This window comes from Limanda limanda, chromosome 15 (assembly GCF_963576545.1).
Source record: "Limanda limanda chromosome 15, fLimLim1.1, whole genome shotgun sequence".
Taxonomy (NCBI): Eukaryota; Metazoa; Chordata; class Actinopteri; order Pleuronectiformes; family Pleuronectidae; genus Limanda; species Limanda limanda.
The window spans coordinates 8,990,826-9,017,797 of NC_083650.1; the positions used below are offsets into that span (position 1 = coordinate 8,990,826).

General features: G+C 43.0%; 1 protein-coding gene across 3 annotated transcripts in view; it reads left to right on the top strand.

Annotated features, from left to right (window-relative positions):
• Nucleotides 1–11,362: 11,362 nt before the first annotated feature.
• Nucleotides 11,363–26,972, top strand: part of LOC133020623 (cGMP-dependent protein kinase 1) — a 78,751-nt gene continuing 63,141 nt past the window's right edge. For 2 of the 3 annotated variants that reach the window (XM_061087251.1, XM_061087250.1), the window contains exons 1-2: nt 15,090–15,394; nt 20,812–20,978. In XM_061087251.1, coding sequence (XP_060943234.1) covers nt 15,090–15,394; nt 20,812–20,978 — 472 coding nt within the window. Of the gene's footprint in view, nt 11,620–15,089; nt 15,395–20,811; nt 20,979–26,972 lie in introns of those variants that run through there. The other variant, XM_061087252.1, reaches the window with a different exon arrangement.

Consider the following 26,972-nt stretch of genomic DNA (forward strand, 5'->3'; position numbering starts at 1 on the left):
TTGATGCAGTTTGTCTTGATGAGCATGTACGAGGTCAAGGAGGATGCTATGATGGAGACCTCCATGGCTGATTCACTGCAGCACACACAAATGAAGAGTGATCACGTCTGGAACATGAGGACTTGAGAGTGTTTCCCAGCAGCCATGCATGACTTAAAACCAGATCTCCTTCAGGCTCAGAGTTGTCCACCAGTTCTTCTTTCTTTTTTCTTGCAGAGTTAAACAGTGACATGCACTGATCCAGAAAACACGGTCAGATCTTTCCCTGCGTATGCAAACTCGGCATCTTTTTGGAAAGTCTCTGTTTCTGTTAAAATCTCACACATGCACTAACGCTCGGCCGTGATATCCGTGAAAGAGACGGCCACTCGCCTCATACATATTACATTAGTGAGCAGTTGCCTCTGGAGGCCTGTCCAGTTATTCTGGGTGAGCTCTTCTGGCGCCAAGTGATGTCGATTGGAAATGAAGAGGGCGTCGCTGGCTACTAGGCAACTGCAGATCAGCAACAACTGAAGAGGAGCCACGGACAAGATCTCCGTCTCACCTAATTTCAGTCCTATCTTTGTTGTGCAAATGTAGAAACTGCATTTGCACGTAATCACCAGTGAGCCTGCTCCTTCTTGCTGAGGGGTGGTTTCTTCCATCTGACATCAAAGCTGATCGTTGCGTTTAGCTGCCAAAGACAATTAAGGATGCTTGTTTTATAAAGATTTTTAACAGATGACTACAAAAAAAAAAGAGACTCAAAATGTTAATGGCCACACGCTGACTCACACCAATCTGAGTGAGACGACAATGAGAACTAGACAAAGTGATGCGAGAGGAACAAATGATGTTCAAGTGTGGTTTCATCAAGTTGGTTGGAGGGGATGTCAGCATGTGGATGTGACTGACAGGAAGTGTGGGCTTTTTTTTTTCTCACGATTTTCCCACCACAGGCTCAGAAGTGACAGCTGAGACAAGACACGGTATCTCTCCTTCCCCCACCGTGAGCACGCACAGCCATGGGCGAGTGTCAGTCAAAAACATCAGCCTTTTGTTTTAAGTTTTACCTTCATCATCTATATCTTCAGCATCTCTGGATCTTTTGTTAATCAGCTTTTATCTCTTATCTGTTCTTTGCTTTGTCTGTTGCTTTTTATAACATGATTTTATTCCAAGTACTCCTCTTGTATTTTTTTCAGTTATTACTTGACAGTGTTCACTAACAAGTACTTTCAGACTCTATTTTTACAGCACCCCGCAGTTAGGGTGACGGTAAATGGTTTAACAGTGAGAGGGGGATTGTTAACCCTGCGTGGTTTGTTGACATGCTGCAGGTGGTGGCCTGTTGAACGTCCAGCTGAGCCAGGAATGTGGAGGCCCTCTGGGCGCGATGCAGCCAGGATCTACTGTGCAGGCAGCAGAGGGTTCTCCTAAAGTGCTAACGCTTTAAGTATCAGTATATTAGAGGACTGATGCATCTTCAAGTCAGTGTTGGGAACATAAAAGCACCAGGATAGACTTCAGAGCAGAACAACAATGCAGCTGGGTTATTAGGTCACAGTAAACATCATGCGAGGGCTTTAGTTCAGCGCTTTGGAAGTCAGCTAAGCTTCACCGTCTGAGGACCCTCTCTCGACCCTGGGGGTCTCCGACTGATTTATTGCCGTCCCTCTGACCGCCTGCGTCTATCTTTAGCTGCGCTGTCTTTTATGAGCACATTGAAAGTGCTGTGGCACTGCTGTCCGGGCTGGCTCCAGACGCCTGGGCCGGCCTCAGTCCTGACTTAACATGATGCCTCTCCATAGGTTGTGCAAAGCTTGTGTAGTGTGCAGGGAACCCTGCAGAGATAGGCATGTGCCAGAGGAATTCAGGGGGGCAATGGTTGTTTTTTTAACACTTCTGCAGCTCAACTGCAAATGTGTTACCGTCTGCTACAGCTACTGAGAGTGTAGGCACATTTACTCAGTTGTTGAACGAAATACAAATTTGAGGTATTTGACACTGAGTTACAAGCTTTTCCTCTACTCCAATATAAATCGGGGGTAAATAGCTTATTTTTCATACGAAACATGTGATGAGTTTATACAATTTGATGGGTTATTAAATATAAAATAATGAAACAATTAGCTGACTGACAGAAAATGTAATTTATTTTAATAACTGATTCATTAAAAAAGGTTCATGTAAAAATTCCAGATTGATGGTTCCAACTTCACAACATGAAGATTTGCTTGACTTTAATTACAAAATTAAAATAAATGAATAATCTGGGGGTTTGAAAAAATCCTCATGTGTTAAAGACCAAAACAATAATCAACAGAACAGGAAAATTAATCAATTATAAAAATTATAATCAGTATTAATCGTTTGTCTCAAAATATCACCAAAGACTCCACCTAAACCAACCACAACAGTAACCCTAACCCTAACCCTAACCCAACCAGTGAATAATTGAAAAATAGTAAATATTGATATAATAATCTAAGGATATAATACACGGCATAATGAACCTCAGTTTTATGCACTAATTTATTTAACTTTTCATGTTTTAGCACATTTTTGTGTTATTATTTATGCACTGCTGTCCTCCCCTGCTGAGACATGATGCCTTTGTCTACATGGTTGTGGTGATATATTGTATTATTTAATGTGAAATTATTTGATCATTTACTATAGTTATGACTTGTTTTGGCAGACCAATATTAAAGGGGCTGTTGTTGGGTTGAATGTATCTTAAAGATTCCCTAAAAACTCCCAGAGGAAATTCACACAGCAAATCCGAAGACATTAAAAACTAATTTAACAAAAAAAAAAAAAAACAACATTTCCCCTGTTGTCTGTTGTTATAAAGATCTGTTTTCTATTTGTTATATGAGATTCTTTTTTTATTCCAACCTCATTTTGTTTTCATGTGCTTTAAGAGTCTACTTCAAGCTCCTGAGGTATTTTGGGGATTGAACATTTTCAATTTGAGAAAAGTTTAAAATGGCAATTATTAATTTGGTTGAGTGTGAAATTGAATGAGCTGAATCATGATGCCCCTGACATTCAGCTCTTAGAGAACATGTGTCCTGTCTCAGCTTTGTGAGCTTCTCCTGTGTTTAAAAAACCCCTCTGTTACATAAAACTTTATCTAGAAGCACATAAAACATCTCTCCCGTCTCATGATGACAATTATTTACCAGGAGCTAAAAGGCTGTCAAGTGAAAACTGTTTTTAGAAGAACATCAAACCCAGAATAAACAATGGAAAGTTATTGTGGTGGGTTTCTCAGTTCCCCTGGATACTGACAAATAAATAAGTAAAAATAAAGTTTAACTTGCCACAGTTAGAGATTTCCATTTACACTAAGAGCAAATGTAAAAAATTCTGCATTCATCTTATTATTACATATCTCAAAAAGAATACAAAATGCATACTTAAACATAATTCTTTTTTTAAAATGAAGCATTATAGCTCTATTAACATCTACCAAACTTATGTTTGATGATGTATTGTTGCTACAACACTAGTTAACATTTAATTTTAATAAATATAATATAATATAATAAATACACATTACTAGCAGTTCAGTATTTATAGAAGCAAATAAGACTTCTACTTCTGTGACGAAGTGAAAAAGCTAAACTGTTTATTCAGGTGATGGTTAATCCTTACGTAGTTTTTTACAAGTGACTGTTGACTTGGGTTTATCATCAAAAATCATACTGCATTGAACAGACTAAGGGCTGTACATTTGTATTAAAATCAAAGAAAGTCATAGAGTATATATTCAATCATCACTAACAAGTCACTAGCTAAGACTTTTCGTTTCTTCCTGGAGCAAAGCTACAATAAAAAAAAGTCTTGTTTTGGAAACTGTTTTTCACAGCGAAGTGCAATAAATCTTTCAACAAGTTGTCCCAGGTTAAAATGTGCTCTACTAAACGACTGAGAATAGCTTTGAAAACATCCTCAATCTAAGGCTCCTACCAGAGGAATAATCTCACTGTACTGTAAGTAAGAGCTCTCTCTCCTGACCTGGCAGAAGAAGACTATACTGTTGTGGCCTAAAGCTGAACATATAGGCTCCATATGGTATGGTTTACGCGGGGGGGGAGTAACGTGCTCGCTCAAACTAGCTTCCATTAAACGCATTCCTTGCAAACAGCCTGATAACGACACGCTAGTAGGTCCCAGCTTTATGTGACTCATCAGTCAGGTGTGTTTACGGCGTACTACGCAAGAAGAAGAGGGAGAAGCCTCTCTGGACACAGACTCTGTATCACGTTCCGAGCTCCGGGAAAAAGTCATAGTCACTCATCCTCACAGGCAGCTATTCACCTCAAATGTGTCGCAGGTGACGACCTTTTCAAACACGTGCTCACGCTAAGCAAAGACGCACAGGAAGAGCGGCAGAGGGAGTGTGATCCTGCACCTGTGAGGCTGAGGGGCCTGAGGTGAGTTACAGACGCCAACAGGGTCATTTCATTTCACACCGAAACCATCAATTACATCCCACCTCTATATGAGTTTGTTGCTTAAGTGCGGCGGCTGCACATCCAGCTGGGGATTATAAAAAGTGTTTGTTGTCTCACAGCCTGAGAGATGAGAGGGATTCTCCACAGCTTACATAAGATGTCTCGTTTCTTTCAATCCAGGCAGGGCTTCGTCCAGCACTCTTCATAGTAGTCTATAATATGAAAAGTGCAGGGAGGGTTTGTTTGGCACCAAATCTGAACCAGAATGAGATACAAGGCAAACAATTATTTACAACATGGGTCTAATGTGTATAAGTGGGTAAATAAAGCCAGATCAACTCACATTTCAGCCTTCTAAACTATCGCAGGCCACAGCGTAGTTTAGGTAAACACGTGTAGGAAACCAAAAAGTAAACACTTTTTTTCTGAAATAAAATCACAGCCGTTTTCGTCGCTGCTCCTCAATGGTGTAGGTGTCCCAGAGCCCAGGACGTGCTTGACAAGAGACACCTCTTACACCAGAGAATTTCTGAGGGAGCAGAAACGAATCCTGATCCGAGCGAGCCCAGACGAATGCCGCCTCCATTTTCTCCAGAAAAATGAGCTGATACAGAAGTGATGTGGAGTGGTTTGGCCGAGTGACAGAGGGATAAGAGCTCATGTAGATATCTGTGGGTCTGTCTCCATCTCTTTTCCTGTTACCATGTTTCCACTCCGTTTCTCCTTGAAGCAAAGACTTCATAAACACTGTTCACTTTTCTTGACCCCTTTTCAGCTCAACTTTTGATAATGCCACCTCATATATGTCAACAAAAAAAAGGCGGCTCATTGCTGAAATAGATGAAAGACAGATTGTGTGTGTGAAATTAATATTTCATTTCAGTATATTGTTATGTTCAGTCGACATTTTGTTGATATAAGATGCAACTCCGAGACAAAGCTCCGCTGTCACAAGGTTGAGAACCTAGTCATCCATTCACATCCATTCAAACTATCTAGACAGCTTAATCCTTGAGGGTCACAGAGAGCCAATCCAATTCGGATATACGTCATACATAGAGGTGGGTGCACTCTGCTGACATACAGTGACAAACAACCACACCTACGGGCAATTTAGAGTGACCATCAACCTGCTCTTTGTTGGAGAAAACCCAAGGGGTGAACATGCAAACTCCACAGATGCAAACTCACCTCCAAACCACCTACTAATGTTAACTGTGAGGTAACTGCGCCATCCACTGTGGCACTGTGCCATCCTCAAGACCCAGTCAGTGGCCTTGAAAGCTTAAAGCATGCAATGGAAGAAAACATGCAAATAGACAGAAGGCAAATAAAGACAGACACACACACACACAGCGCACTCATATGAACTGCAAATTTGAAAGAGAAACTAAACCAAATAAAGAAGAATGCAACCAGCACAGAAACAAAAAATGCAGCAGATAGAGAATAAAAGATACAGACTAACTCAAACTCAAAGATGGATTGCTCAACTCCCTGTGCCCGCCAGCTACAGAGCAAGAACAAAGAGAGGACAAAACTGAGACAAAAAGATGAGAAACAACCTCAAAGAGACAAAGCGGTTATGAAGAGACACAGAACAAATATAAAGAGACATAACATGACAACAAAGAGACAACGCTGCACAACACAGACGCACAGGAGCTTCAAGAAGAACAAACAAAATGAAGTTTTGTTTTTATCAGAAGTTGTCAGCGGCAGACCTTGTGAAAGTCTGAACCTAGGAGACTTGTTTCATAATCTGTCCATGCTCTCCCTAACCAGGTCATTGTGGGGATTTGATTTGATTCAAGTTTTATTTGAGTTTGGCAATAAATATATGAATCTTTCTCTGAGTACACTTAAACTAAAAGAGCTCCAAACCACTGTCAAGTCAACTTCAGCAGCTGCACAAGGTGTTTTGTTCCTTTGCAGCTAGTTTCTGAATGCTGCTTATGGTCCTGTCAAAGTAGGGATGACGCGTTCTTCTTCATGTTCTTGTTTCTGGCTCTTCGTCAGCTGACATGTGACCGATCATTAGCAACGTTATGAACGTGGAACACCTGGACGATGACGTGAATGCAGACTTCCAACAAGTGACCCCTGACCTCCTGTTCACCTCACAGACTCCTCTTTGTATAACACCAGGGCCAACACCTCATCTCACACTCCACTGTCATGTTATCTTTGATTCAGATTACCGTTTTCTCTTTCAAATCATACTTTACTATTAAAGCATGGCAAAGAGCTGAAACTATTAGTCTATTAATACATTAGACGATCTACAGAATATGTACTGATTATGATGTTGTCAATATATTGGTTGTTAGAGTGATCAATGAACTAAAAACACCAAACACACTCTGGTTTTAAGCTTTTCAAATATAAAAATATGGATTCTTTGGAGAATAAGGATTTTCTATTCTACCTTTTGAAGTAGAAAACCTATTATAGACTTACACCACCGAGATAAACATGTGTTACAAAACAAATGTTTTGTAACACATGAGACTAATGACCTATAAACACAACACTGGTATGCAGTATTATCACCATTGCATTGATATGGTGAACCTTTCAGAAACTGGTTGCCTGGTTAACCATTCAACAGATGCAGAGCAACGTTATTGTATATTATATTTCGAGGTTTAAGTCCAATACTCCCTCACTTTTCAGCTCTGTTTTTGGTCTGCACCTTCCCCTGAGGGAAATATTTTTCTCTGTAGCTAATAAATGTGCCATGATATTCACCAGGTAGTAGCTAACTTTGTCTGCAGGTAGTGTACAGTGAGTTTGGCAGAAACATTTAGCTGGAAACTACCTGGTGTGGTTGGTAACAATGCTGATGAGAGTCGTGAGAGTGAACTAAAATAGTAAAGTCGAGGCCTCTGAGAGTAAAACAATTACTTAAGAGCTAAAACAGCAGAGTCTGTGATATTTCTCATGAAGGGTTGACACTGTGAGCGTCCCCTTTCACATGCAATTAACAGGGCCGTATTTATTTATCTATTTTATCCCCATATTGCATGCATTGAGATCAGGTCCTACATTAGACATATTTTGTTTACTGAAATTTACTTAAAATTGCTGGATCTGCCGGTTTATCCAGAGCCAAATCTTAGTGGGTCTTTCTTGGATAATGTCCCAACCTTCCAAAAAATGTCATGGAAATCGGTTCAGTAGCTTTTGAGTAATCTGTCAGACAGACAGACAGACAGAGGGCAATGAAAACATAACCTCCTCTGTGGAGGTAAATAGTCATGTGATCTATTGAATCTTCAGTGACTTTGAAAACACAAGTACGGCTTATTATATAACGTATCACAAGTCCAGCTGCCTCTGACTTACAATCGTCATAGACTCATTTGTTAATGTATTTATTAATAATTAAAATCCTTATTTGCAGCTCTAGCATTGTGACAGTGAAATACACCTTATTCTTACCTATCTGATTTTGACAGTACTAAAGCAGGAAGGCAGGAAGGAAGTATCATTATTGCGTTCCCTAAGTCAATTTCCTGAGCCCTGGTTATATCCATCTCCAGTGTGAGGCGCGTGATCAATCTGCAGCGCTGGATGTGAGATCATGTTACATTTTGAGACCACGCCGTTGAGATGTGAAGTCAGCGTATGATATTGCTGCTTAAGTGCTGGACGTGCTGCAGTTTCTTTACGGGACCGGAGGGGCACAGAAAAAGATTGCTCCAGGCTGAAGCATCTCTCCTGTCCTCGTCACATGATGTCTCCCTCTCAGTCTTTTGCCTCCTCCCAGCACTTGTTTCACTTCTCCTGGGACTGCAGGCCCAGGCAGGTGGCCAGCTGGTGCAGTCTCGCTGGGAGGGCAGCAGAGACGACGAGCGCCCAGTCGAATGTTGTATCAAAGACATTTTGGGCTCAAGGGGGGGGGGACGATTCTCCAGAGACGTAGCAACATACTGTTCTTACCATTGCACTTATTAATCCCCTCTAAGGTTTCCTTATGAGCTGCTGGCATGACCAAGTTTGTGTCTGCAGGGATCTCAGCTTTGTGAATGGTTACATAAATCCTTGTGTGTGAGCGTGTGCGTGGGTGATTATGATGTGCAAGCATATGTCTGGGTATACCCAAGACACCTCTCTCTAGTTCTTGTATGAGTGTGTGTGAGTGTATTACAGGAAAACAGTGACTAATGTCTGCCCTCCCCTCTTCCGTAAGATGATCTGTCCCCGAGGCCAACGAGAGGGCACCAGCTTCTCTCTGCCCAGAGACGCACATGAACGTTTTATTACAGCGGCCAGACTCAGCAATAATGAACTCAGTGACGCCGTGATCGGCCACGCTTGTGTGCCGACACACCCTCTATCTCTGGGCGCTGCATGGTCAAATTGGCGTCCATTACCTAACCCACAACAAGCAAGGGAGATGACCCATGTAGCGCTCAGACAACACAAGCACAAACTGGTAGTGCAGCATAACTCGCTCTGTGTAAACATGGTCGAAGCAAAGTGTGGGGGCAACGCAGAAACCGGTTTTGACCCAGTGATGCTGATATGGTCATGGTGATGATGTAATGAATGTGTATGTAGGTGCAGGCACTGATAGCAAGTATTGATTCTGGTAATAACATGAGATCAAACACCCCTGATGGATGATATTCTGCTTATTTTGTGTCTGAATGCATGAATGCTCTTTTCTTGAATAAGAATTCTGTAGTGCTTTTCCACTGCGACCACATTTTCCTTTGGATACGGATAAGGTCATAGAAGGTGACACTTAATCTACCGCTGTCATAATGGGCACAGTGTCTGCTGCATACATAATTAATCGATCACTGTTTTTCCACATTGATAACAGCACGACCAGGGTCCTCAACTTGTCTTTGAATGCTGGTTGCATTCACTTTGCAGCTCACAATGACTGCACAACAAGCAACACTCTCACACACACAGAGAGAGAGAGAGCAGCAGTAGAAGAGGGCAGAGCACATGTGCTTCATGATGAGAACAGAACAGCAGAGATAACTCTCTCAGAGAAATTATCAAGCCCGGCTAGTTAAGTGGGTTATCACAAGCCACACAAGGGAGAAGAAGGTTTACGATCAGTTATTATTATGGAATAATATTCTACCCTCTAGATGCATTTGGAGAGCTGCAGACTGAAGATGGAATTGAAACGTCAAATAATGTGCAATAAAACTCTTCAAATAAAGACGTACATACTTCCCAGCGTTAATCTCTGGCCCAGTAAGAGGTGAATGGAATAAGAAGAAGGCGAGCAGCAGACATGCGGGTGGGATATGTTGAACTACACCAGCAAAGAGAAGACGTGTTCTCTCTATTTTTAACCCAGAATCTTAATGAAACACCCCCCCTCTTGCCCATGAGCTCGCTTTTTTTCTCAATGAATCCATTGAGCTAAAACAGATTTAGGCAGCAGGATGAAAAATGATGCATAGAAATGACTTGACTGGGTCTGGAGATTAATATTACAGCGAGAAAAGTGATGGTCTTTTACTGAACTCTGAGCGCGACGAGGAGGAAAGTGATGCGCACTGTAATTGCGGATTAGTCTAATCTGTGAGATAACACACTCTGAACCTGCTGTCTCATTATCTTGAATTCATTTTTGATGCACACAACAACAGCCTTTTTTTGGTATCTTCTGCTTTAGCTATCCCTCCTCACTTCAAACTAGTTTCTGAGCAAAATCTAGACTATTTTTGTTCTGATAGAACTCCACTCTCGTGTTTTAAAAAGTGCAATCTTCCCACAATCATGGACATAAACCAAATGAATCTCCATAGCAATACTGATAAGCACACATAAGCACACATTTGCCTTATAGGGATATTACTTTCACTTCACTGATGTGTGTTTACTCCATATATAACGTGACCCTACACAGACCTGTCCTATATGAGGCAAAGGGTGTGAGACAAATGGATTTTCCCCCTCAATGCACGAGGTGATCTGGGTGTTTATCATTGCGCTTTTGAGGGCGAAGGGTTGTGCCGATTGACCGTAAACAAATATTTGACAGGAGCAAGAGCAGGAGCAGGAGCAGGAGCAGGAGCAGGAGCAGGAGCAGGAGCAGGAGCAGGAGCAGGAGCAGGAACAGGAACAGCAGGAGCAGGAGGAGCAGGAGCAGCAGCAGCAACAGGAGCAGGAGCAGGAGCAGGAGCAGGAGCAGGAGCAGAAGCAGGAGCAGCAGGAGCAGGAGCAGGAGCAGGAGCAGCAGCAGCAGCAGCAGCAGCAGCAGCAGCAGCAGCAGCAGCAGCAGGAGCAGGAGGAGCAGCAGCAGCACCAGGAGCAGCAGCAGGAGCAGGAGCAGCAGGAGCAGCACCAGGAGCTGCACCAGGAGCAGGAGCAGGAGCAGGAGCAGGAGCAGGAGCAGGAGCAGGAGCAGGAGCAGGAGCAGGAGCAGGAGCAGCAGCAGCAGCAGCAGCAGCAGCAGGAGCAGCAGGAGCAGGAGCAGCAGCAGTCCCCTCTGTGGTGTTTATAGTGTGAGAGGCGGTGAACTACAGTTCCTCCCGGCTCTCAGTGCCCAGTGTGCCGGCCCTGCCCGCGTCCCTCGGATGAGGAAGAGCCGCTGTAATTGGTTTTTCTCAATGAAGGATCATCAGCGGCTCCCCGGAGGCTCGGAGGACGTGGCTCGGCTCCATCAATCCTCCGCCTCCCGTCTGTAAGCACTGCTTTGCTCCTTCATTCAGAAACAAACAAGTGGCCGGTGAAGCAGGGGGACAGACGCGGAGCATCATCACCATCATTCCGCGCGTTCCAGGCGAGTGAGAGAGAGAGAAGGGGGGTGGGGGTGGGGGGTGTGGGGGGGGAGGCTCCGTGCGCGTCCTCACAACCTGTGCGAGCACAACACGGGGAGTTGTGAACCGTGTCTCGCGGAGGAGAATCGCGGCAAAAGTTTCACGCGGATTGTCGACATGAGTGACCTGGAGGACGACTTTGCCAAGATCCTGCTGCTGAAGGAGGAGCGGATCCGGGACCTGGAGCGGCGGCTGGCGGACCGGGAGGACGAGGTCCAGGAGCTGAAGAGGAAATTGCACAAATGTCAGTCTGTCCTGCCCAGCGCTCAACTTCTGGGGCCGAGGACCCGCCGGGCGCAGGGCATCTCCGCGGAGCCGCAGACGCACCAGGACCTGTCCAGGCAGAGCTTCCGGAAATATGCCAAGACCGACTGGTAAGAGAGCTGCTTTTTTATTCTGTTCTCATACCAGGCTTGTGGAGGCTTCACGTCCCATCTTGAGATCTGGCACAGAATGTGTGCGATAAAAGGTGTGAATATTGTGTATTGTGAGAGAATAAACGTGCTGGTTGCGGACACTACTTTCCAAACACACTTCTTGAGGCACTTTTTGTGTCCAGTCTCTTTTCCCCTTCCATTTTCGTTTCCTTTCCTCTGCTTTTTCCTTAAATGAAAGATGGGGATGTTCGCCATGAATGGACGAGCACTTTCATTCTTGGATGGCCGATGACGCAGCTCAAAGGCGAGCTTCAGAAAAGAGCTCCTAATTGATCAGATCCATCATGGCAGTCCCCGGGGACACAGACGGGAGGAAGTGCGATGCATTATTGGCTTTTAGGAGCTGGACGCTGAGGACCCGAAGTGCATGTCTGAGGATATTTAATACTCCATTAGAAAACGCTTTGTTTGACCATATGCTTCCTTTATCACCTTTAAGGTGCTCGTTTTAGCTGCACAGTTTGGCTGCTCGAAGGATGAGCAGCTCATCCTCTCACTTTTAGTCTCACTTTGTTTGATTCGGCTGTGAGCAAAGAAAAAGTTGGACTCTTTCTCTTCATCATTTTATTTCTTATCATCTGCATTTTTACCGTCATAATCCCATCAGATCAAATCACTGTGTTCGCTCAATTAATGTAACGGACAACGAGGTTAATTTTATTATGGTGACTAGGCGATTTCCAACCTTCTGTACTTATACTTATTTATTTAAGGATGCTCAGTGTACTTTCAAACAAACAATGATGTCGACAGAGAAAAAGAGGACAGCAGAATAAGATATGAATACTAAATATTGAGTTGTGGAGTCGTGCTGACCCTGGGAACAGCTTCAGCCTGTAGAAGGCCGAAATAATCAAGGGAACTACTAATCATCATATATCAGCCTTTCTTCAGGACCTCTAGATCCACAGAGTTCAGGCTGCATGTGCTCATGCACTCAGGGAAACTGAAGTAAAGATGTCTGCGTTTCTGTAAAGCACAGTTGAGATGACTTAACTGCTTTGAGCTCTTCCGGTGACTGGAAGGAGGGCGTCCACCTGCGCCCCCCCCCCCCCCCCCCTGTACAGGCTTGGGCCGCCACGGGGTCGGGGACGCTGTGACCCCTCATCATTAGAGTCAGGACGTGGCACCAGCCGGCGGCCCGCCCCGCTCATCGGATTACCGCAGCATGGAGCAGCGGATCCAGTTTCTATTGATCTGCATAGGAAAAGGGCTGAGCTGGATGGTTAGAGAGGTGAAATTTAAAGCGCAGAGGTGCTTTGAAGGACAATGGGAGGGAGCCTATTTGAGATGATGGGAGGATGAGGGGATGGATGCAAAGCTGGACCGGGGAGAGACTGAGATCTCCAGACGTAAATTCCTGATGCCCTGCACCCTGACCTTGACCGAAATGGGCCTAAAAGAAAATATGATGCATGCTTTTAAATGACCTCGCATGATAAAGGCTCTTCTTCCTGTCGATATATTGGTTGTTTGAGTAATAAATTAAACAAAAAACACCAAATACACACTGGTTTCTGCTTTTCAAATGTGAAAATATGAGGATTCTCTGGAGGATAAGGATTTTCTTTTCTACCTTTTAAAGTAGAACATCTATTATACACTTGAGATGACTGAGATTTAACACTTAAATCAACTGGAACATCTCAGGAGAAATTACATGTTCTTCTTTAGACTTGTTTGTTGTTTGAATTTAGAGACAACAGAACAATACAACACGTGTTTTTTTGGGGGGAAAGAATAAACCTTACAGCTTTCATTTTAATGACTGAACCAGACAAATCTATCTCTGCTGACAGGTGTTCCCCACAGCTGCTTAATCTCATTTAAAGTCTCAATAAAAACGTTTGGCACTGTTTGCTATGTTGCTGAATGTTGCAATAGGCTGATTCCAATGGTTGACACCTTGGAGCACTTTCACTTTTTTCCACACATTCCGACTCTATATGCAAGTGTTTGCAATCACACACACAACTGTCGATTACAGTATAGCCGACCTATTTCCTGAACACATTACTTCATCCATTAGTTCAGTATAGGGACCATTGTTAAAGGGATGCTACCTTCTTGTTTAACGCCTGAGTTGATCCTACAAACCACCACAAGGGGGCAGCTGTGATCTGTTGTAAGACACACCAGTGTCAGTCTGGCATTGTTTACATGGTGTTTGCCAGGAATCAGATGCTGTGCACCAGCACACTAAACAACAGAAGACACGTATATATGCTCGCAGCCAGACAGACCTTGTTCACGCTGCTTTAGGTTTTCACTGTCACCATGTGACCACCCCCCCCTCCCTCCAGAACAGTAATTGCAGTTTTAGCCTCAGAATCGTCTCATCCTATCAGATTGTCCTTGGCAGTTTATCCTCCCCAGAATTTGTCCCGAGCACATGAGGCCAAATGCAGTTTCTGTGAGCTCCAGATGACTCACTGGGATAATGTGGACAGACACCAGCGGCACCCGGGAGTCACCAGATTAGATGAGGAATGTGGAGCTGCATGTGGTGGATCGTGAGCCTCGGTGGCTTTTAGCATTTCCACCTCTGCTGCTTCTGTCTGACAATATTCAAGATTACCATCTGCTCGCCTTTCAGTAACTCTCACTTTCAAATCAGCCAGTAAATGAGCTGTTGCAAGGCAGGGATTTGGATTTAGCGTTTTTCCACCTCAGCATGCTCCAATCAAAGCAGTGGAATCTACATTCAGATGATAAATCACGTTGTGTTATTCGCCCCATTGTGGACGATGCATGCAACAGCCTGCTTCCTCCACAGTCCCTACAACGCGTTGTTTATTTCCGCATCGAGGTTCATTAAGTTTCCAGCGCCTCCAACTTCCATTAAGGCTCCGATGCTCATCTATTTGTACCTCCGCAGCCTCGGGGCGAGCGGCTGAGGTGTGATGACATGTTTCTGAGAGCCGCCTCTTTCTCACCCGGTCCATTATTGAGACGAGCTCTCCGTGGAGTGGCAGGCTGCACCGTGCCACGGATTCCTGTAGGCGCCCTTCTCTCCATGCACTCGCTCCGGGTCGCAGCCTGACGCACTCGGAGAGGACGCTCCTCCACTGTCTCACCGCCGAGGGAGGGAGGGAGACACAGAGAGAGAGAGAGAGAGAGGGAGAGAGACAGAGAGACAGAGAGAGGAAACTTTGCGAGCTTTACACGCTCACCTTGGTAGTCGAGGCAACCACCGAGCACACCTTCTCTCCCATTCCCACCATCCGCTTGCGACGCACAGCGGGCGAGGAACCCCCCCCCCCCCCCCCTTCAGGAGAGCCAGGGGCTGCATCCCTCTCGAGCTGTTCATGCCGGATAAAGTTTGCGAGCAGCGTGGCAGAGGAGAGGATACAGACTCGACTGCGCACCTTTCCGGAAAAACTTGTTGGGAAAGTCGCTCGTCGGAGATGGGCACCTTGCGCGACCTCCAGTACGCGCTGCAGGAGAAGATCGAGGAGCTGCGCCAGAGGGACGCGCTCATCGACGAGCTGGAGCTGGAGCTCGACCAGAAGGACGAGCTGATCCAGAAGCTGCAGACCGAGCTGGACAAATACCGATCCGTCATCAAACCGGCAACCCAGCAGGTCCACAAGCACAACGAGCTCAACGACCAGCAGCGGACCAAGAGGCAGGCGATTTCTGCCGAACCCACTGCCTTCGACATCCAGGATCTCAGCCATGTCACCCTGCCCTTCTACCCCAAAAGCCCACAGTAAGGTGTCCACATGTTCACCGGTTGATAATTCACATCTTATGTATTATTTTTGCATCAACTGTTGGTTCTCCAGTTCGTTCTGGAGTCGGTTCCGATTGGCCACCTTTCTAGATTCCTGTGCGTAATGTTATCGTGTGGCGCAGCAGGTGCGGCACCTGTAGCACATATGGATGGGGTGATGCTTTCTACTCCATACACACACACACACACACACACACACACACACACACACACACACACACACACACACACACACACACACACACACACACTCACACACACACACACACACACACACACACACACACAGGTACACCCACACACACACACGCACACACACACACACACACACACACTGGCTGTGAGGAAATGCCTTCACGCGTGACAGTTTATCAATAACACGATCAGCAGCTCAGTGATTAAAGGCAGATTATCAATAAGCCACAGGCTGACAGAGAACTCATCTAATGAAGGGGGATTATATCTCTGTGTAATGTACCAGTGTGTATTTTATACAAGCTGTGATTATGTGACAGGCTCTTTGTTTGCCTTGTGATTTAACTACTCTCACTCATTCCTCTCTCTCTCTCTCTCTCTCTCTCTCTCTCTCTCTCTCTCTCTCTCTCTCTCTCTCTCTCTCTCACTCTCACTCTTCCTCCCTTTTCTTTTTCTGTTCATACTCTCAAACAAACACCTTCCTCCTGCTTCTCACGATGAAGCCGTCACTGAAATAGCTGTAATAATCCAGCTGTCTGTTGGGTTTGAACTTAAAGGTTGTATTATTTTGAGTCAATAGACGTAACCCCTGTGGACAGCGCTTCATTGTGACACGGCACTGTAAAGTGGACATATTCAATATAATCTGTTTCAAAAAGTAAATCCAGCTGTGAAATTTGAAAAGGCTCAGACAAGTCAGTTAATACACGCAATTACTGCAGCTAAATCCATTACCTTATCATATCAAACATTGTTTTCTCATGTTGGTGCTTAATGCACAGATGTTGAACGCACTAATTGTAAGTCGCTTTGGATAAAAGTGTCCATAAAATGACATGTGATGATGATGTTATGCTCAGTGGGGGGGAAACCCCCATCAGATAGATCAGATGTGTCAGATATGAGAGTCATTATTGGTTGAAACACAAACAAACAAAAGCTCCAAGGATTTCATCAAAGAAGATTCACAAATAAAGGATGTTATTCATCTGAGCAGGAACAGGACATTAGTCTTTGTTTTACCTGTCAGCTCTGCGCATTGGGAGAAAAATAGTGAAAGTGGACTCTTGTTTATATTTTGCTTTTCTTTGTGTCACTGTCATGAATGAAGGAGAGATACCGGACGCAGGCTTTAGAAAGGCAGACGAGGAAAAACTCTGTTTCATTACGTTAACTACCCTCAATGTTAACGCTTTCACTTTAAATGTGTATTGCCATTACAAGGTTTCCCCAAAGAGGCTTTAGGTGAGACCAACTCATTTAAACAAAAGTGAAGGATTATCCTGCATTTTTAAAAAACAATCTCATGATATCTCTAACAAAGAAGAGTTTTAATCATTTGTCAGCTATGATGGGAAAGAGGTGAAGATGTGACAGTGGTTTTGAATGATTGCACGATTTCTGATGATAATCCTCATAGGGGAAGTGAAAGAGAAATTTGTGATGGAACTGAGAATCAACTTCTACTTATCGAGAGGTTGCTTGAACTTCTCTTCAAGCCTCTTTGAAGAGTCGTGCAGCGAATTTCTGCCGAGCATCTGCAGCACCTGTTCACGCTCTCGGTCTGACAGAGAATGACATTTGTTTTGAGCGTCTCTATTTTAATGAGCTCATGTATGAGACAAAATTATGACAGACAAGCTGACGGAGTCAAACGCAAATGACTTGAGTGTGTTTGGGCACCGACCTTGTACTTCAACATTATTATCATCATTCAATTTGTTTGGACGCCTGAGAAAAGTTTGTGTTATTCTGTCGACATGCAGCAATTAACTTCAGAGTCAAAGTTATTTTTGTTTCTCTGTGACTCTTCGAACTCTGTTTTTGTTATTGCTCAATTGAGAATAAAGAGGTTTTCCTTTTTATTAAACATGCAAGCTCCCTCATGGGGTGAAAAAAGCTCCGCTGCACTTTTTATGTTCATTGGTTATTAAAGAGTAGCAATATTGTTGGAATCGGCTAAATGTTTATATTTTTCTTTCATTCTCACCCTTGTTATGTTCTTTACAAGGCCCATAGAGCCTTCCTAGCCCAAACTTCATCCATTCCTCTCCCCCTGTCTGCCTCTTTTTTCTGCCACCCCTTTCTTTTTTCCTTCTAAAAGAGCATATTTTCTCCTTTTAAGGAAGGCTGAACTTGCTCAGCCTCAACATCACCAGTGGACGAAGGCAAATATATCATCCTCACAAAGGAGAGCAGATGTTTTTACAAGGGACAGCAGCATGGAAGACATTGCTCAACGCTGCTATCAGAGGCTGGAGCCAGGGGGGTCCCAGTGAGGGTTTAGAAGGACAGAAATCTCCTGGGTGTAAATAAAACAGCAACGGGGTCATTGAAGCGCATTTCCCGAGGACGGGGGGGTCAACTTTGGGAAAATAATGGATTTCCAGTTTGTTACTGTTTGACTTATTAACAAGCAGAGTCTGCAGGCTCAGCATAGAAATAAACCTGTTTTGACCAGAGCATAAGGATTGTCACAGTCTGAAAACAGCACTTCAAACCTTTATTAACGTTTTCAAAATGAATTCCAAAAGATCCTCTCCTGCTGCTGAAAAGCAGAGGAGGGTCTGAGAAGCACAGTGCACCTATGAACATAATCAAACGGTGGGATTTTAAAAATAGGCACAACGCCAGAATTTTCCCTTCTCAATACACAAGCCCCTATACACAGCCTGTTCAAAGCGGGAATGTTGTGCCCCTTTATTCCATCTCGCCGTTCTATATCAAAAAGGATGGGCGGGGGACATTGCAAGCAGCGGAGGTAGTCAGATGTTCAAGCTCTCCTTTTTACACAGTTGGATCAGCGTCTGTGTAGAAGTGAGAGCTGGAACATCGAGACACACGTCGATGCGGTTGTGTTACGCACCTCACCTCGGATTTCAGAAGGCCAGTATGCTGCCTAAAGTCATACACGGGGGAGGCATTAGTCAAGCTTGTTTGTTTCAGTGCAGAAAACTAAAGCATAACAAGGGTTCTTCTTAACAGCAGAAGGATCTCTGTATAAAATGGGGGGCAGAAACTGTACTGCAATACCCTACGTTCAAATCAATTCAAATCCTGAGAGTCTGGATGCTTGTTACCTGACTGTCGCTTCTCATGTTTGCTCAGTAAAATGTCAAACAAGGGAGAAGTTTTATGAAGTAAATTCTACCACAAATGACAGCAGGTTTTCTAACCTCAGAGTCATATATCAATGTAAGAATCATCACTGAGAAACAAAGGATGGCAATTGTTTTCTTCTACTTGTTCGTACTTTGTTTAAATAACTGAAGTAACTGGGCCCTTGAGAACGCGTCCTCCACCGAGGCTGATTGGCCACAGATACATACAAAGGCAAGATATCAATTCTATCTCGCTATGTCTAAGAAAGTGAAAAATATCCTTGATCTGTCACCTTAATTGAATTTGCTCTAAATTCTTCATTGTCCCATACTTCAACCCTTCCAACAAGTAATCCTGCTTACTGACAAACAGCAATGACCACATGACACTTTGTTGGCGATAATAAATCAGTGTATTCAAACAGACAGCTAAGAAAAGTTGGTTGTGAGTTATCCTTCACTTTTATTGACCTTTTAAATGCAAAATACACATTATGAAAATAAAGTTATTGATATCTTTTCACACTATTTGTGATCCAAACCAAATGTGATCGTTCAGCCGAGGGTGTGAAAGTGAAACACTTGAAAAGTGTAGATGCTGTCCAGCTGGGCTTCAGATCTGTATTTATGTGCCAGATGTTGATTGTTGCTTTTCAGCCGGGACTGGCAACTCTCTCTGTTTCAGCAGATTTGATATGAGGGAGCTACAAAGTTTTCTTGGACAGATTTAAGCGATAAAGTGTGTCAAGATTTATTGGAGAGGCGTTAATGGGACCTTAAAAGATCAAAGTTAGCCCTCGACGAGAATTAAGACCATGAAACTTAACCTCACATACACATGAACGTACAGAGGTGTTTTATTGTTTGTTCCAGAAACATGGATATTTGCTAAGTGCTCAGCACATAAAAAACTGGGCCCTGCTGATATTGTTGCAGCCAGTGAAGTTTTGTTGGTATATTTCTGTGGTTTGTCTCAGACTTGGCTGCAGGCTGGCAGCAGGACAGAGATGCCTGTGTGAAGTGAGAGAACCGCTTCATAAAATGCCTTCAAGGATGTGTGCCCTTTTAGCTAAAGCTCCTCAGGTGATCTGTGTCAACAGTGCACATAAAAAATCAGAAAAGGACAACAAGCTTAAAAATGCAACAGGCAGTTCACCAGTGCCTTTCAATCACGCTGGACGGGAGTAGTGGCGCTCTGTCCTTTTTTTTAATGAATAAGGTAGAAAAAGATGCACTGCTCAGTAGGAAGGGACGTCTTGTTGGATTAACCCTGATACATATTATTAACCTCATTCATCCAGCTGACACTTAGCAGCCACGCAGCACTCAGCTGAGCAGGCTTCAATGAATGAGTGATCTTGACTCACTGCAGACTTCTCTCCAATCACATCGTCGCCTCAGAGGATCCGACTGACGCTCGGCTTTGACAGTTTCAAACTGCACGGCGTTCATCTGTGCATGGACACCTTTTATGAACAAATGTCTCTCCTGCATTGGTCGTGCATCACGTCTAATTTGCTCTCCTTGTTTTAAATGATAATTCTACATAATGTCCACTTTCATTATGTTGTCCAATTTCATCTAATCTGCTTTTCCTTTTTCGCCCACCGGCACACAGAGCTGCCCCTTCATTAGCTTTACAGTTAATTACATTCACTCCCCTCCTTACATAGTCATTGCAGGGGATACTTACCTATGAAATACGCAAATGACTCTGCAGTCTGAAGGCCAATGTGGCTTTCAGAGGTGCAACCCTGAACAGAAACAATCTGTTTTCATTAGGCATGGTTTTTTACCTTTTATTGGCTTATTCCAGCATTTGAAGGAAATAAAAAAGTTTCACCTCGATGTATTTGAAGCGACGATCATTCTTTTGAAAAGCTCAACTGTGCAGAATGAATGGGTGATTAATTGCCTTAGAAATAAGCAACATCCCTCCTTGCTGAAGTCGCCAACATCATTCAGAAGTTTTGATTTTAGATTATTTTCCTCGTGTCTCTCCCTTATTCTCCCTGGTTATATATACCACGAACATTGCGCACGAGTTTGGGTTTCTAAAGTTAGAATAATGGTCTCATTTTTTCACCTTGTCTCCAGGTCCAAGGATCTGATCAAGGAAGCCATCTTGGACAATGACTTCATGAAGAACCTGGAGCTGTCGCAGATCCAGGAGATCGTGGACTGCATGTACCCTGTGGAGTATGGAAAAGACAGCTGCATCATTAAGGAGGGCGATGTGGGATCCCTGGTCTACGTCATGGAAGGTAAAAGCCTAAATGCATTGTTGTAAAATGTTTATCCTCTGGAAGACCAAATCAATTCAAATAGAGACTGTGGCGGAAAAGACTAAAGAAAAGATAATCAAGTCTTTAAAAAAAATGTAACTGGATCTGCAGCACTGTGTCTAGAGACCTTTGAAACCTTGTCATGACCATGATGAAAGAAAAATGAAAGGGCATTATTGATGGAGGCCTGCAGGGCCATGAACTAAAGCTCAAAACTACAACACTTGCTTTATGATTCACTCATGTCCTGTTGCATCCCTTATGTTCCAGAGTGTGAGAGCTCTGGTAATAGTAATAACAGCACAACATTCACTCTGCTCCTAACGGGATTTGTGAAAGGGCCTTTTTGCCACATGTGAGATGTGATTCTGGAATAAATTGGGCCATTGTCCCTGACAATAGATTTGACATGAGGGAAAATGGCCTCAGTCAATGCCGCCCTAATATAAATGATCACAATATAGAGGGGAAGTGGGTAATTCAGAAACATAAAACACATACAAAAAGTAGAAATGTCGAAAATATAACATATCACAATTGTACAATAATTTGTAATTGATATTCTAAAACTGGTGTAGAATCAATACAGGAGGCATAATTAAATTCAGATACTGTTGTTTCATGGCATCTTTAAATCTCCTGTGAATAACAGATAGATTTCTTACACTATATGCAGTTGAATGCAATGACAAAAATAACAAAACCCAGGCCAAGTCAAAGTGCCATCAAGGCCATTAAAATTAGGTAGGTATCAATTAAGAAGATTATATAAAAAAAAAATCTATACAAGTGGTTAAGCAAGGCCAGATTCTGCTGCTGAGTTAAAATTGTTGAACGTTTTTCCCAGCACTGCTTGGCCCTCTGTCACATTCAGCCAGGTACTGAGACAGACAAGTGTGTTTACATTATCAGGAGACAAAGCAGCTCTCCTCCTCTGGATGATCTGTCCTGAGAAGGAGAACAGCCTCTCACAAGACACTGCTGTTGACAGACACTTCGGTTCAATGGCCTGGCATGTGTGCCTTCTCTCTTTGACCGCTCCAGGTCTATTTTGGGTTCTGTTTTGTAGCTGTCCAGACATTGTTCCTCTGGACTCTTCCTCTTCATCTGTTTGAGGTTTCAGAAGAACCTAGGGGAAAAAACAACATCCTCCTCTGTGTGTCAATGGTTGTTGTTCAGGTGTCTCACGTCACCAGGTTGTGTGCTGACAATCAGGTCCTTAAAACCTGGGGTTGGAGTTCTGTAGAAACCCTTCACCATGTGATGTTGGAGCCGTCCTCCCGTTAAGCCGGTCTGTGGTAAAACAGTTTTCCTCTTAACTATACAAATTGGATCATCATCTGAATGCTCCGTAACTCAAGTTGCATAAGTCTGGCATCACCACGGAAGAGGAGAAATGCAGCTCTCCCTCAAACAGTTAAGTCACATATCAGCAATCGAAGCCCACGAGATGTTTTAAACATGGCAGTAAATTGTTAATTACACAGATAAACACAGTCACTACCTTCCTGTTTGTATGCTACTCAGGCATCACACACAAACACAAACACAGAGAAAGAGAGAGAAAGCAGCAAACCAGAAACATACAGGTATTAACCGATATGCAAGGTTCAAATTCATGCAGCCTTTAGCAAGTTTGCCAATTTAGAAAGTTTGCCAATTTAGAAAGTTTGCCAATTTAGCAAGCACCAGAGCGGTCAGCAATTCAATATTCCAGTTTTGCTCAATCGGTGATGCGGTCAGTGGAAACTTTTTTTCTGCCAGGTTCACATCAACATCTCAAGGGTAGAATTCCACATTGCTTCGATGTCTTGGATGAGTGATTCTTGTTATGTCCAAGGGCAGCTTGCTGTTCTCTTAATTCCTAGGCGTTTGATGGACTGTTTAAATGCCCGACAACCTTGCGACATTTGGTCAGAACACTTACTAATACGCGGTCGTGAAGGTAAACCGTGATCGTCCTCTGCAGACCATGGGCCGTGCAGGGCAGGTGCTCATAGGGAAGTTGTCAATCGACTACAACTATGTTACGCTGTCAGTGACAAGACTGGATAACTTTCCCTCCATTTTCCATTTTTCTAAGACGGCAGAGAAGTGTTTTGATGCCTAAGTAGTTGGCTTTGCTCACAGAAGTTGATGTCTTTGTTTGCTCAGGTATGTTCGTCCACGGTGCCCTTCATACAAAGTGTGTCATCTTCACACAGCAGTTCCCCTTGAGGATAGATTTTATGAGCTCTCCTAATGCTATTCAAATTGTTTCTCTCTGTGCATTGTCTTCTTCCTGCTAATTCGGTGGCTGCTTTTAGCTTTCCAATTTACAAAAGCATTAGTTACTTTCTCTCTGTCGGGTTTTGTTATTCACTGATGAGTACCACAGCTGTGTAATGTAGCGAGCCGTAGACAGTTCATTTAGGGTGTTAAGCTTTGGACTGAACTTTAATTATGTATATTTGAATCACATTTTATTAATAGTTGAATGATAAATGAATTAATTTGGACAGCTCTACAAATAAGCATTAAAAATGGTTATGAAGTTAAAAATGACAAATTTTATCAGAATAAAGAAAATGAAAAGTAACATTTTTCAGAAGTAATAAATATGTGATGGCTGTATATAGACTGTGGTATTTAAAGGTTAACAAGTTTACTTAGAAGAATGTTGATCCTATTGTTTTATGCTGGCCGCCGACTTCTATTGTGAGATTGGAATGAGATTTCCTGAATACAACATTCAACCAAATATTGTAAAGAACGCATAAACAGTATGTGTATATCGAGACAGCAATTTTTACTTAACTATAAAAATATACTGCACTTGGCTTTCTTCAAGCAGAGGAAGGAAGGACTCCAGAGACAGGCAGCGTCTGTTTGGATGCCAGCATAAATGTTACGGCTGGTTTCTGTCTTCATCTGCTCTTTAGTGAGTCACTGGATCTGAATTCAAAACCTTTCGTTGCCCATCTAGAACTGTGAGTATAAAGGTTATTCCATGAGGGAGATGACTCCGTTGTATTGATCAGTACACCGGCATAGTTTTGTCAACTATGACTGAAACAAATATTGTTGTTGTAGAGAAATAGACTTGTGTACTTACATAAGGGATGATATAAACAAGTGAAGATGCATTTCTAGATCAATGAGTGTGGTTGCACTGAACATAACAATGCTAGTTATGTGGATCCAGTCATGGCAAAATCGATCATCCTGGCATAAAATATTGTAACAAAATATGAAATTGATACCTGCTAATTCCCATTCATATTTTTCTCAGAATTAATTAATGTGAGCATACTAACATGGTAACCATTACATACCTGCTAAACATCAGTATGAGTGATTATGCTGATATTAAAACCTAGCAGAGCATGGCTGTAGACTCGTACAGTCCCAATGCACTGTTGTGTTGCTGTTATGCTACATACTTAATAATATAACAGTCAGATGGGCCATTACCCTGCAGATGTAAATATACTTTATTGTAAATAACTCCAAACTTTCGCCTGTAAAATTGAATACCACATTCTGGAATTGGTGCATTTACTGAAGTTATTGATCTGGGTATTTCTTACATCTTCACCCAGGCTGCAGCCATAAGAAGACGACAGAAAAACTACAGATATATTTAATGAATTACAAACAAGGTTCTTAAGGCACCTTATCCACATTACATACACACATACATTTACATAAAATATACAAAGAAACTTACTTTTCCATATATCCCACAAATAAAAGACTGTGGCTGTACACAACATTTTAAAGTAAAAATAAAACTATTTAATCTGCTGAGAGGGAATCTGACCCATCTAACAAAGGGCATAGCTCAGCGTGTAGAACACGGGATGCTCAGATTCTATCAGATTGTTTTGACTTTGTGAAGCCTGTTCATAAATAGACTGCAGGAACGTGTCCTTGCTTGGCCCTATAATCTTCCCTGCAGTGTGCATCAGTCGGACTGGTTTGGACTGAGAGATTACTGAAATCAGGTTGTAATGCCACACATGATAAGGCTCTCTAAAACTGCCCGATAAAAGACTAACAGAGATTTTTCATCAATGCAATAAACCACAAGTAGCAGTAGAAAGTGCAATCGTTTTTGTAAACTGCTTTAAAAGTTTGGCCCTATGGGTGTTACTATCTGGACAGTTACTAATGCTTTTGCTGTGGATGACCACAAGCCTGGGAAAAAAACGTCTCTCCTGGGATTTGTCCTCATACCTTTTCCCAAACATTTGTATCTCTCAATAGTAGTCAGTAGGTCACGATCCTCACAAAGCCTATTAAAGTGATGGTAGCGTCTGAGGATTTGATGACGTGATTATCAGGGCTATACCTTTTTGTTAATGTATAACGTAGAAGGACCAGAGAACTGACACAACCCTGGGCGGCTCTTGTGCTTAAGGCCCCAGGTTTCGGAGCAGGTATCATTAAAATAGAGAGTTGGAACACTGAAGTCCCTTTTTTTCACTGATCTAAAAACCCACCAACACCCACTTACGTCTGACTTTTGTCTGCAGTAGACACAGTTTTGTGTCCTCTCAGCTCATTAGTAATGGAAAAGTGACACCCAGGTAAACACGCTAATTTGGCAAGAGAGTGAGGTGAGCGAGCATCTCAGTTCGCTGCGTTTGTGACAACATGACGCAGCGGGAGGGAAAAAATAAAAGATGAGTCCTCTAATGGGAAACGAGTCAATCACATTTATATTTTTGCAGGATTACTTGTTAATAAAAAATAAATAACAAATGTTGGTGTAAAAGAGGGACAAGCTCATTATTCTAGCTGCAGCTGAACTGTATTAAATGCTCAACTAAAATCTAGGCGTACATATGAGATAAGTGCTTATATATAAAATGTAACTTGGCTATTTCGGCATAATCTATCCATCCTAGTTTTTACTGTCGATCAGAACTTTCTAAAACCACTTCATATCTACCACAGGCAATGTGACTGGACAGTTCTCCATTTGGCTTGCTATTTTGGGAGCAGGGATAATAAAAGAGCTTTTCCTTATAGGAAAATTAAATTGTCGTCACCCATCGCCCTTATCTGTGGATTGCAGCGAGAAGACAGATATGTAAATAGGCTCACATGTAACTGGCATAATTTAAATGAAATGCAAAACAAAGCAACAGACAGTAACACAGTGACCTGAGGTAACATTTTGGAATTTGGTGGTGTACTGGGCGATGTGACAAATTTAGGGATTGTAACTTTTAATTCCCTGACAAGTCACAGAATGTCTAAGCTACATCCTTGATTATTGCACCACTAGGTCCCATCCAGAAGCTGGAGATGAACAAAAAAAGGGAAAAAGAAACCGGTGCCAGAACATGAACTTCTAGAGCTGACAGTCTAAAAATCCTTGGTCTACATTAAACACTGATCACCCATACTTAAAAAAGTGAAAAGATTTTAATCTCTCCCAGTGACAAAAGGCTGTGAGGAGATGATTGTACCAGAGGTGACTCGTCATGCTAGGTCAGAACTGAGCGGGCGTCACACTGACATGATGAATAGGTTCCTCTCGACTGAAACAGAAAAAGAGAAACGAAAAGATACGAATCTCTGAGAGAAATAATTGTTGAGGGGCTTTGTGAATTCCTCTCTGACAATGATAGAGGGAAGAACAGCGGTGTAATTAGAAATGGGGCTTTGATTCAGCAGTGGTCATATGGCAACTACCATGAAATGTTTGGTTAATTATTTCCAATTTCAATCCTTGGGGTAGACTTAACATATCTATTTTCAATTGAAAGTCATCCAACTCTTTATATCCACCCTCTGTTCCCGTCCCGTTTGTTTCTCTCTGGTTCCCTTCCATGCAGTTCTCACCAAAAGTGCCCCTGGGCATTGACTCGTTTTGCATTAAATAAGGGATTTAAAAACGCACATGTCCAACGGGTGATGGCTTTGTGCCAAGAGACGTGGAGGCTAATCACAATCTGTCAATCTACACTGACAGGTTGTCTG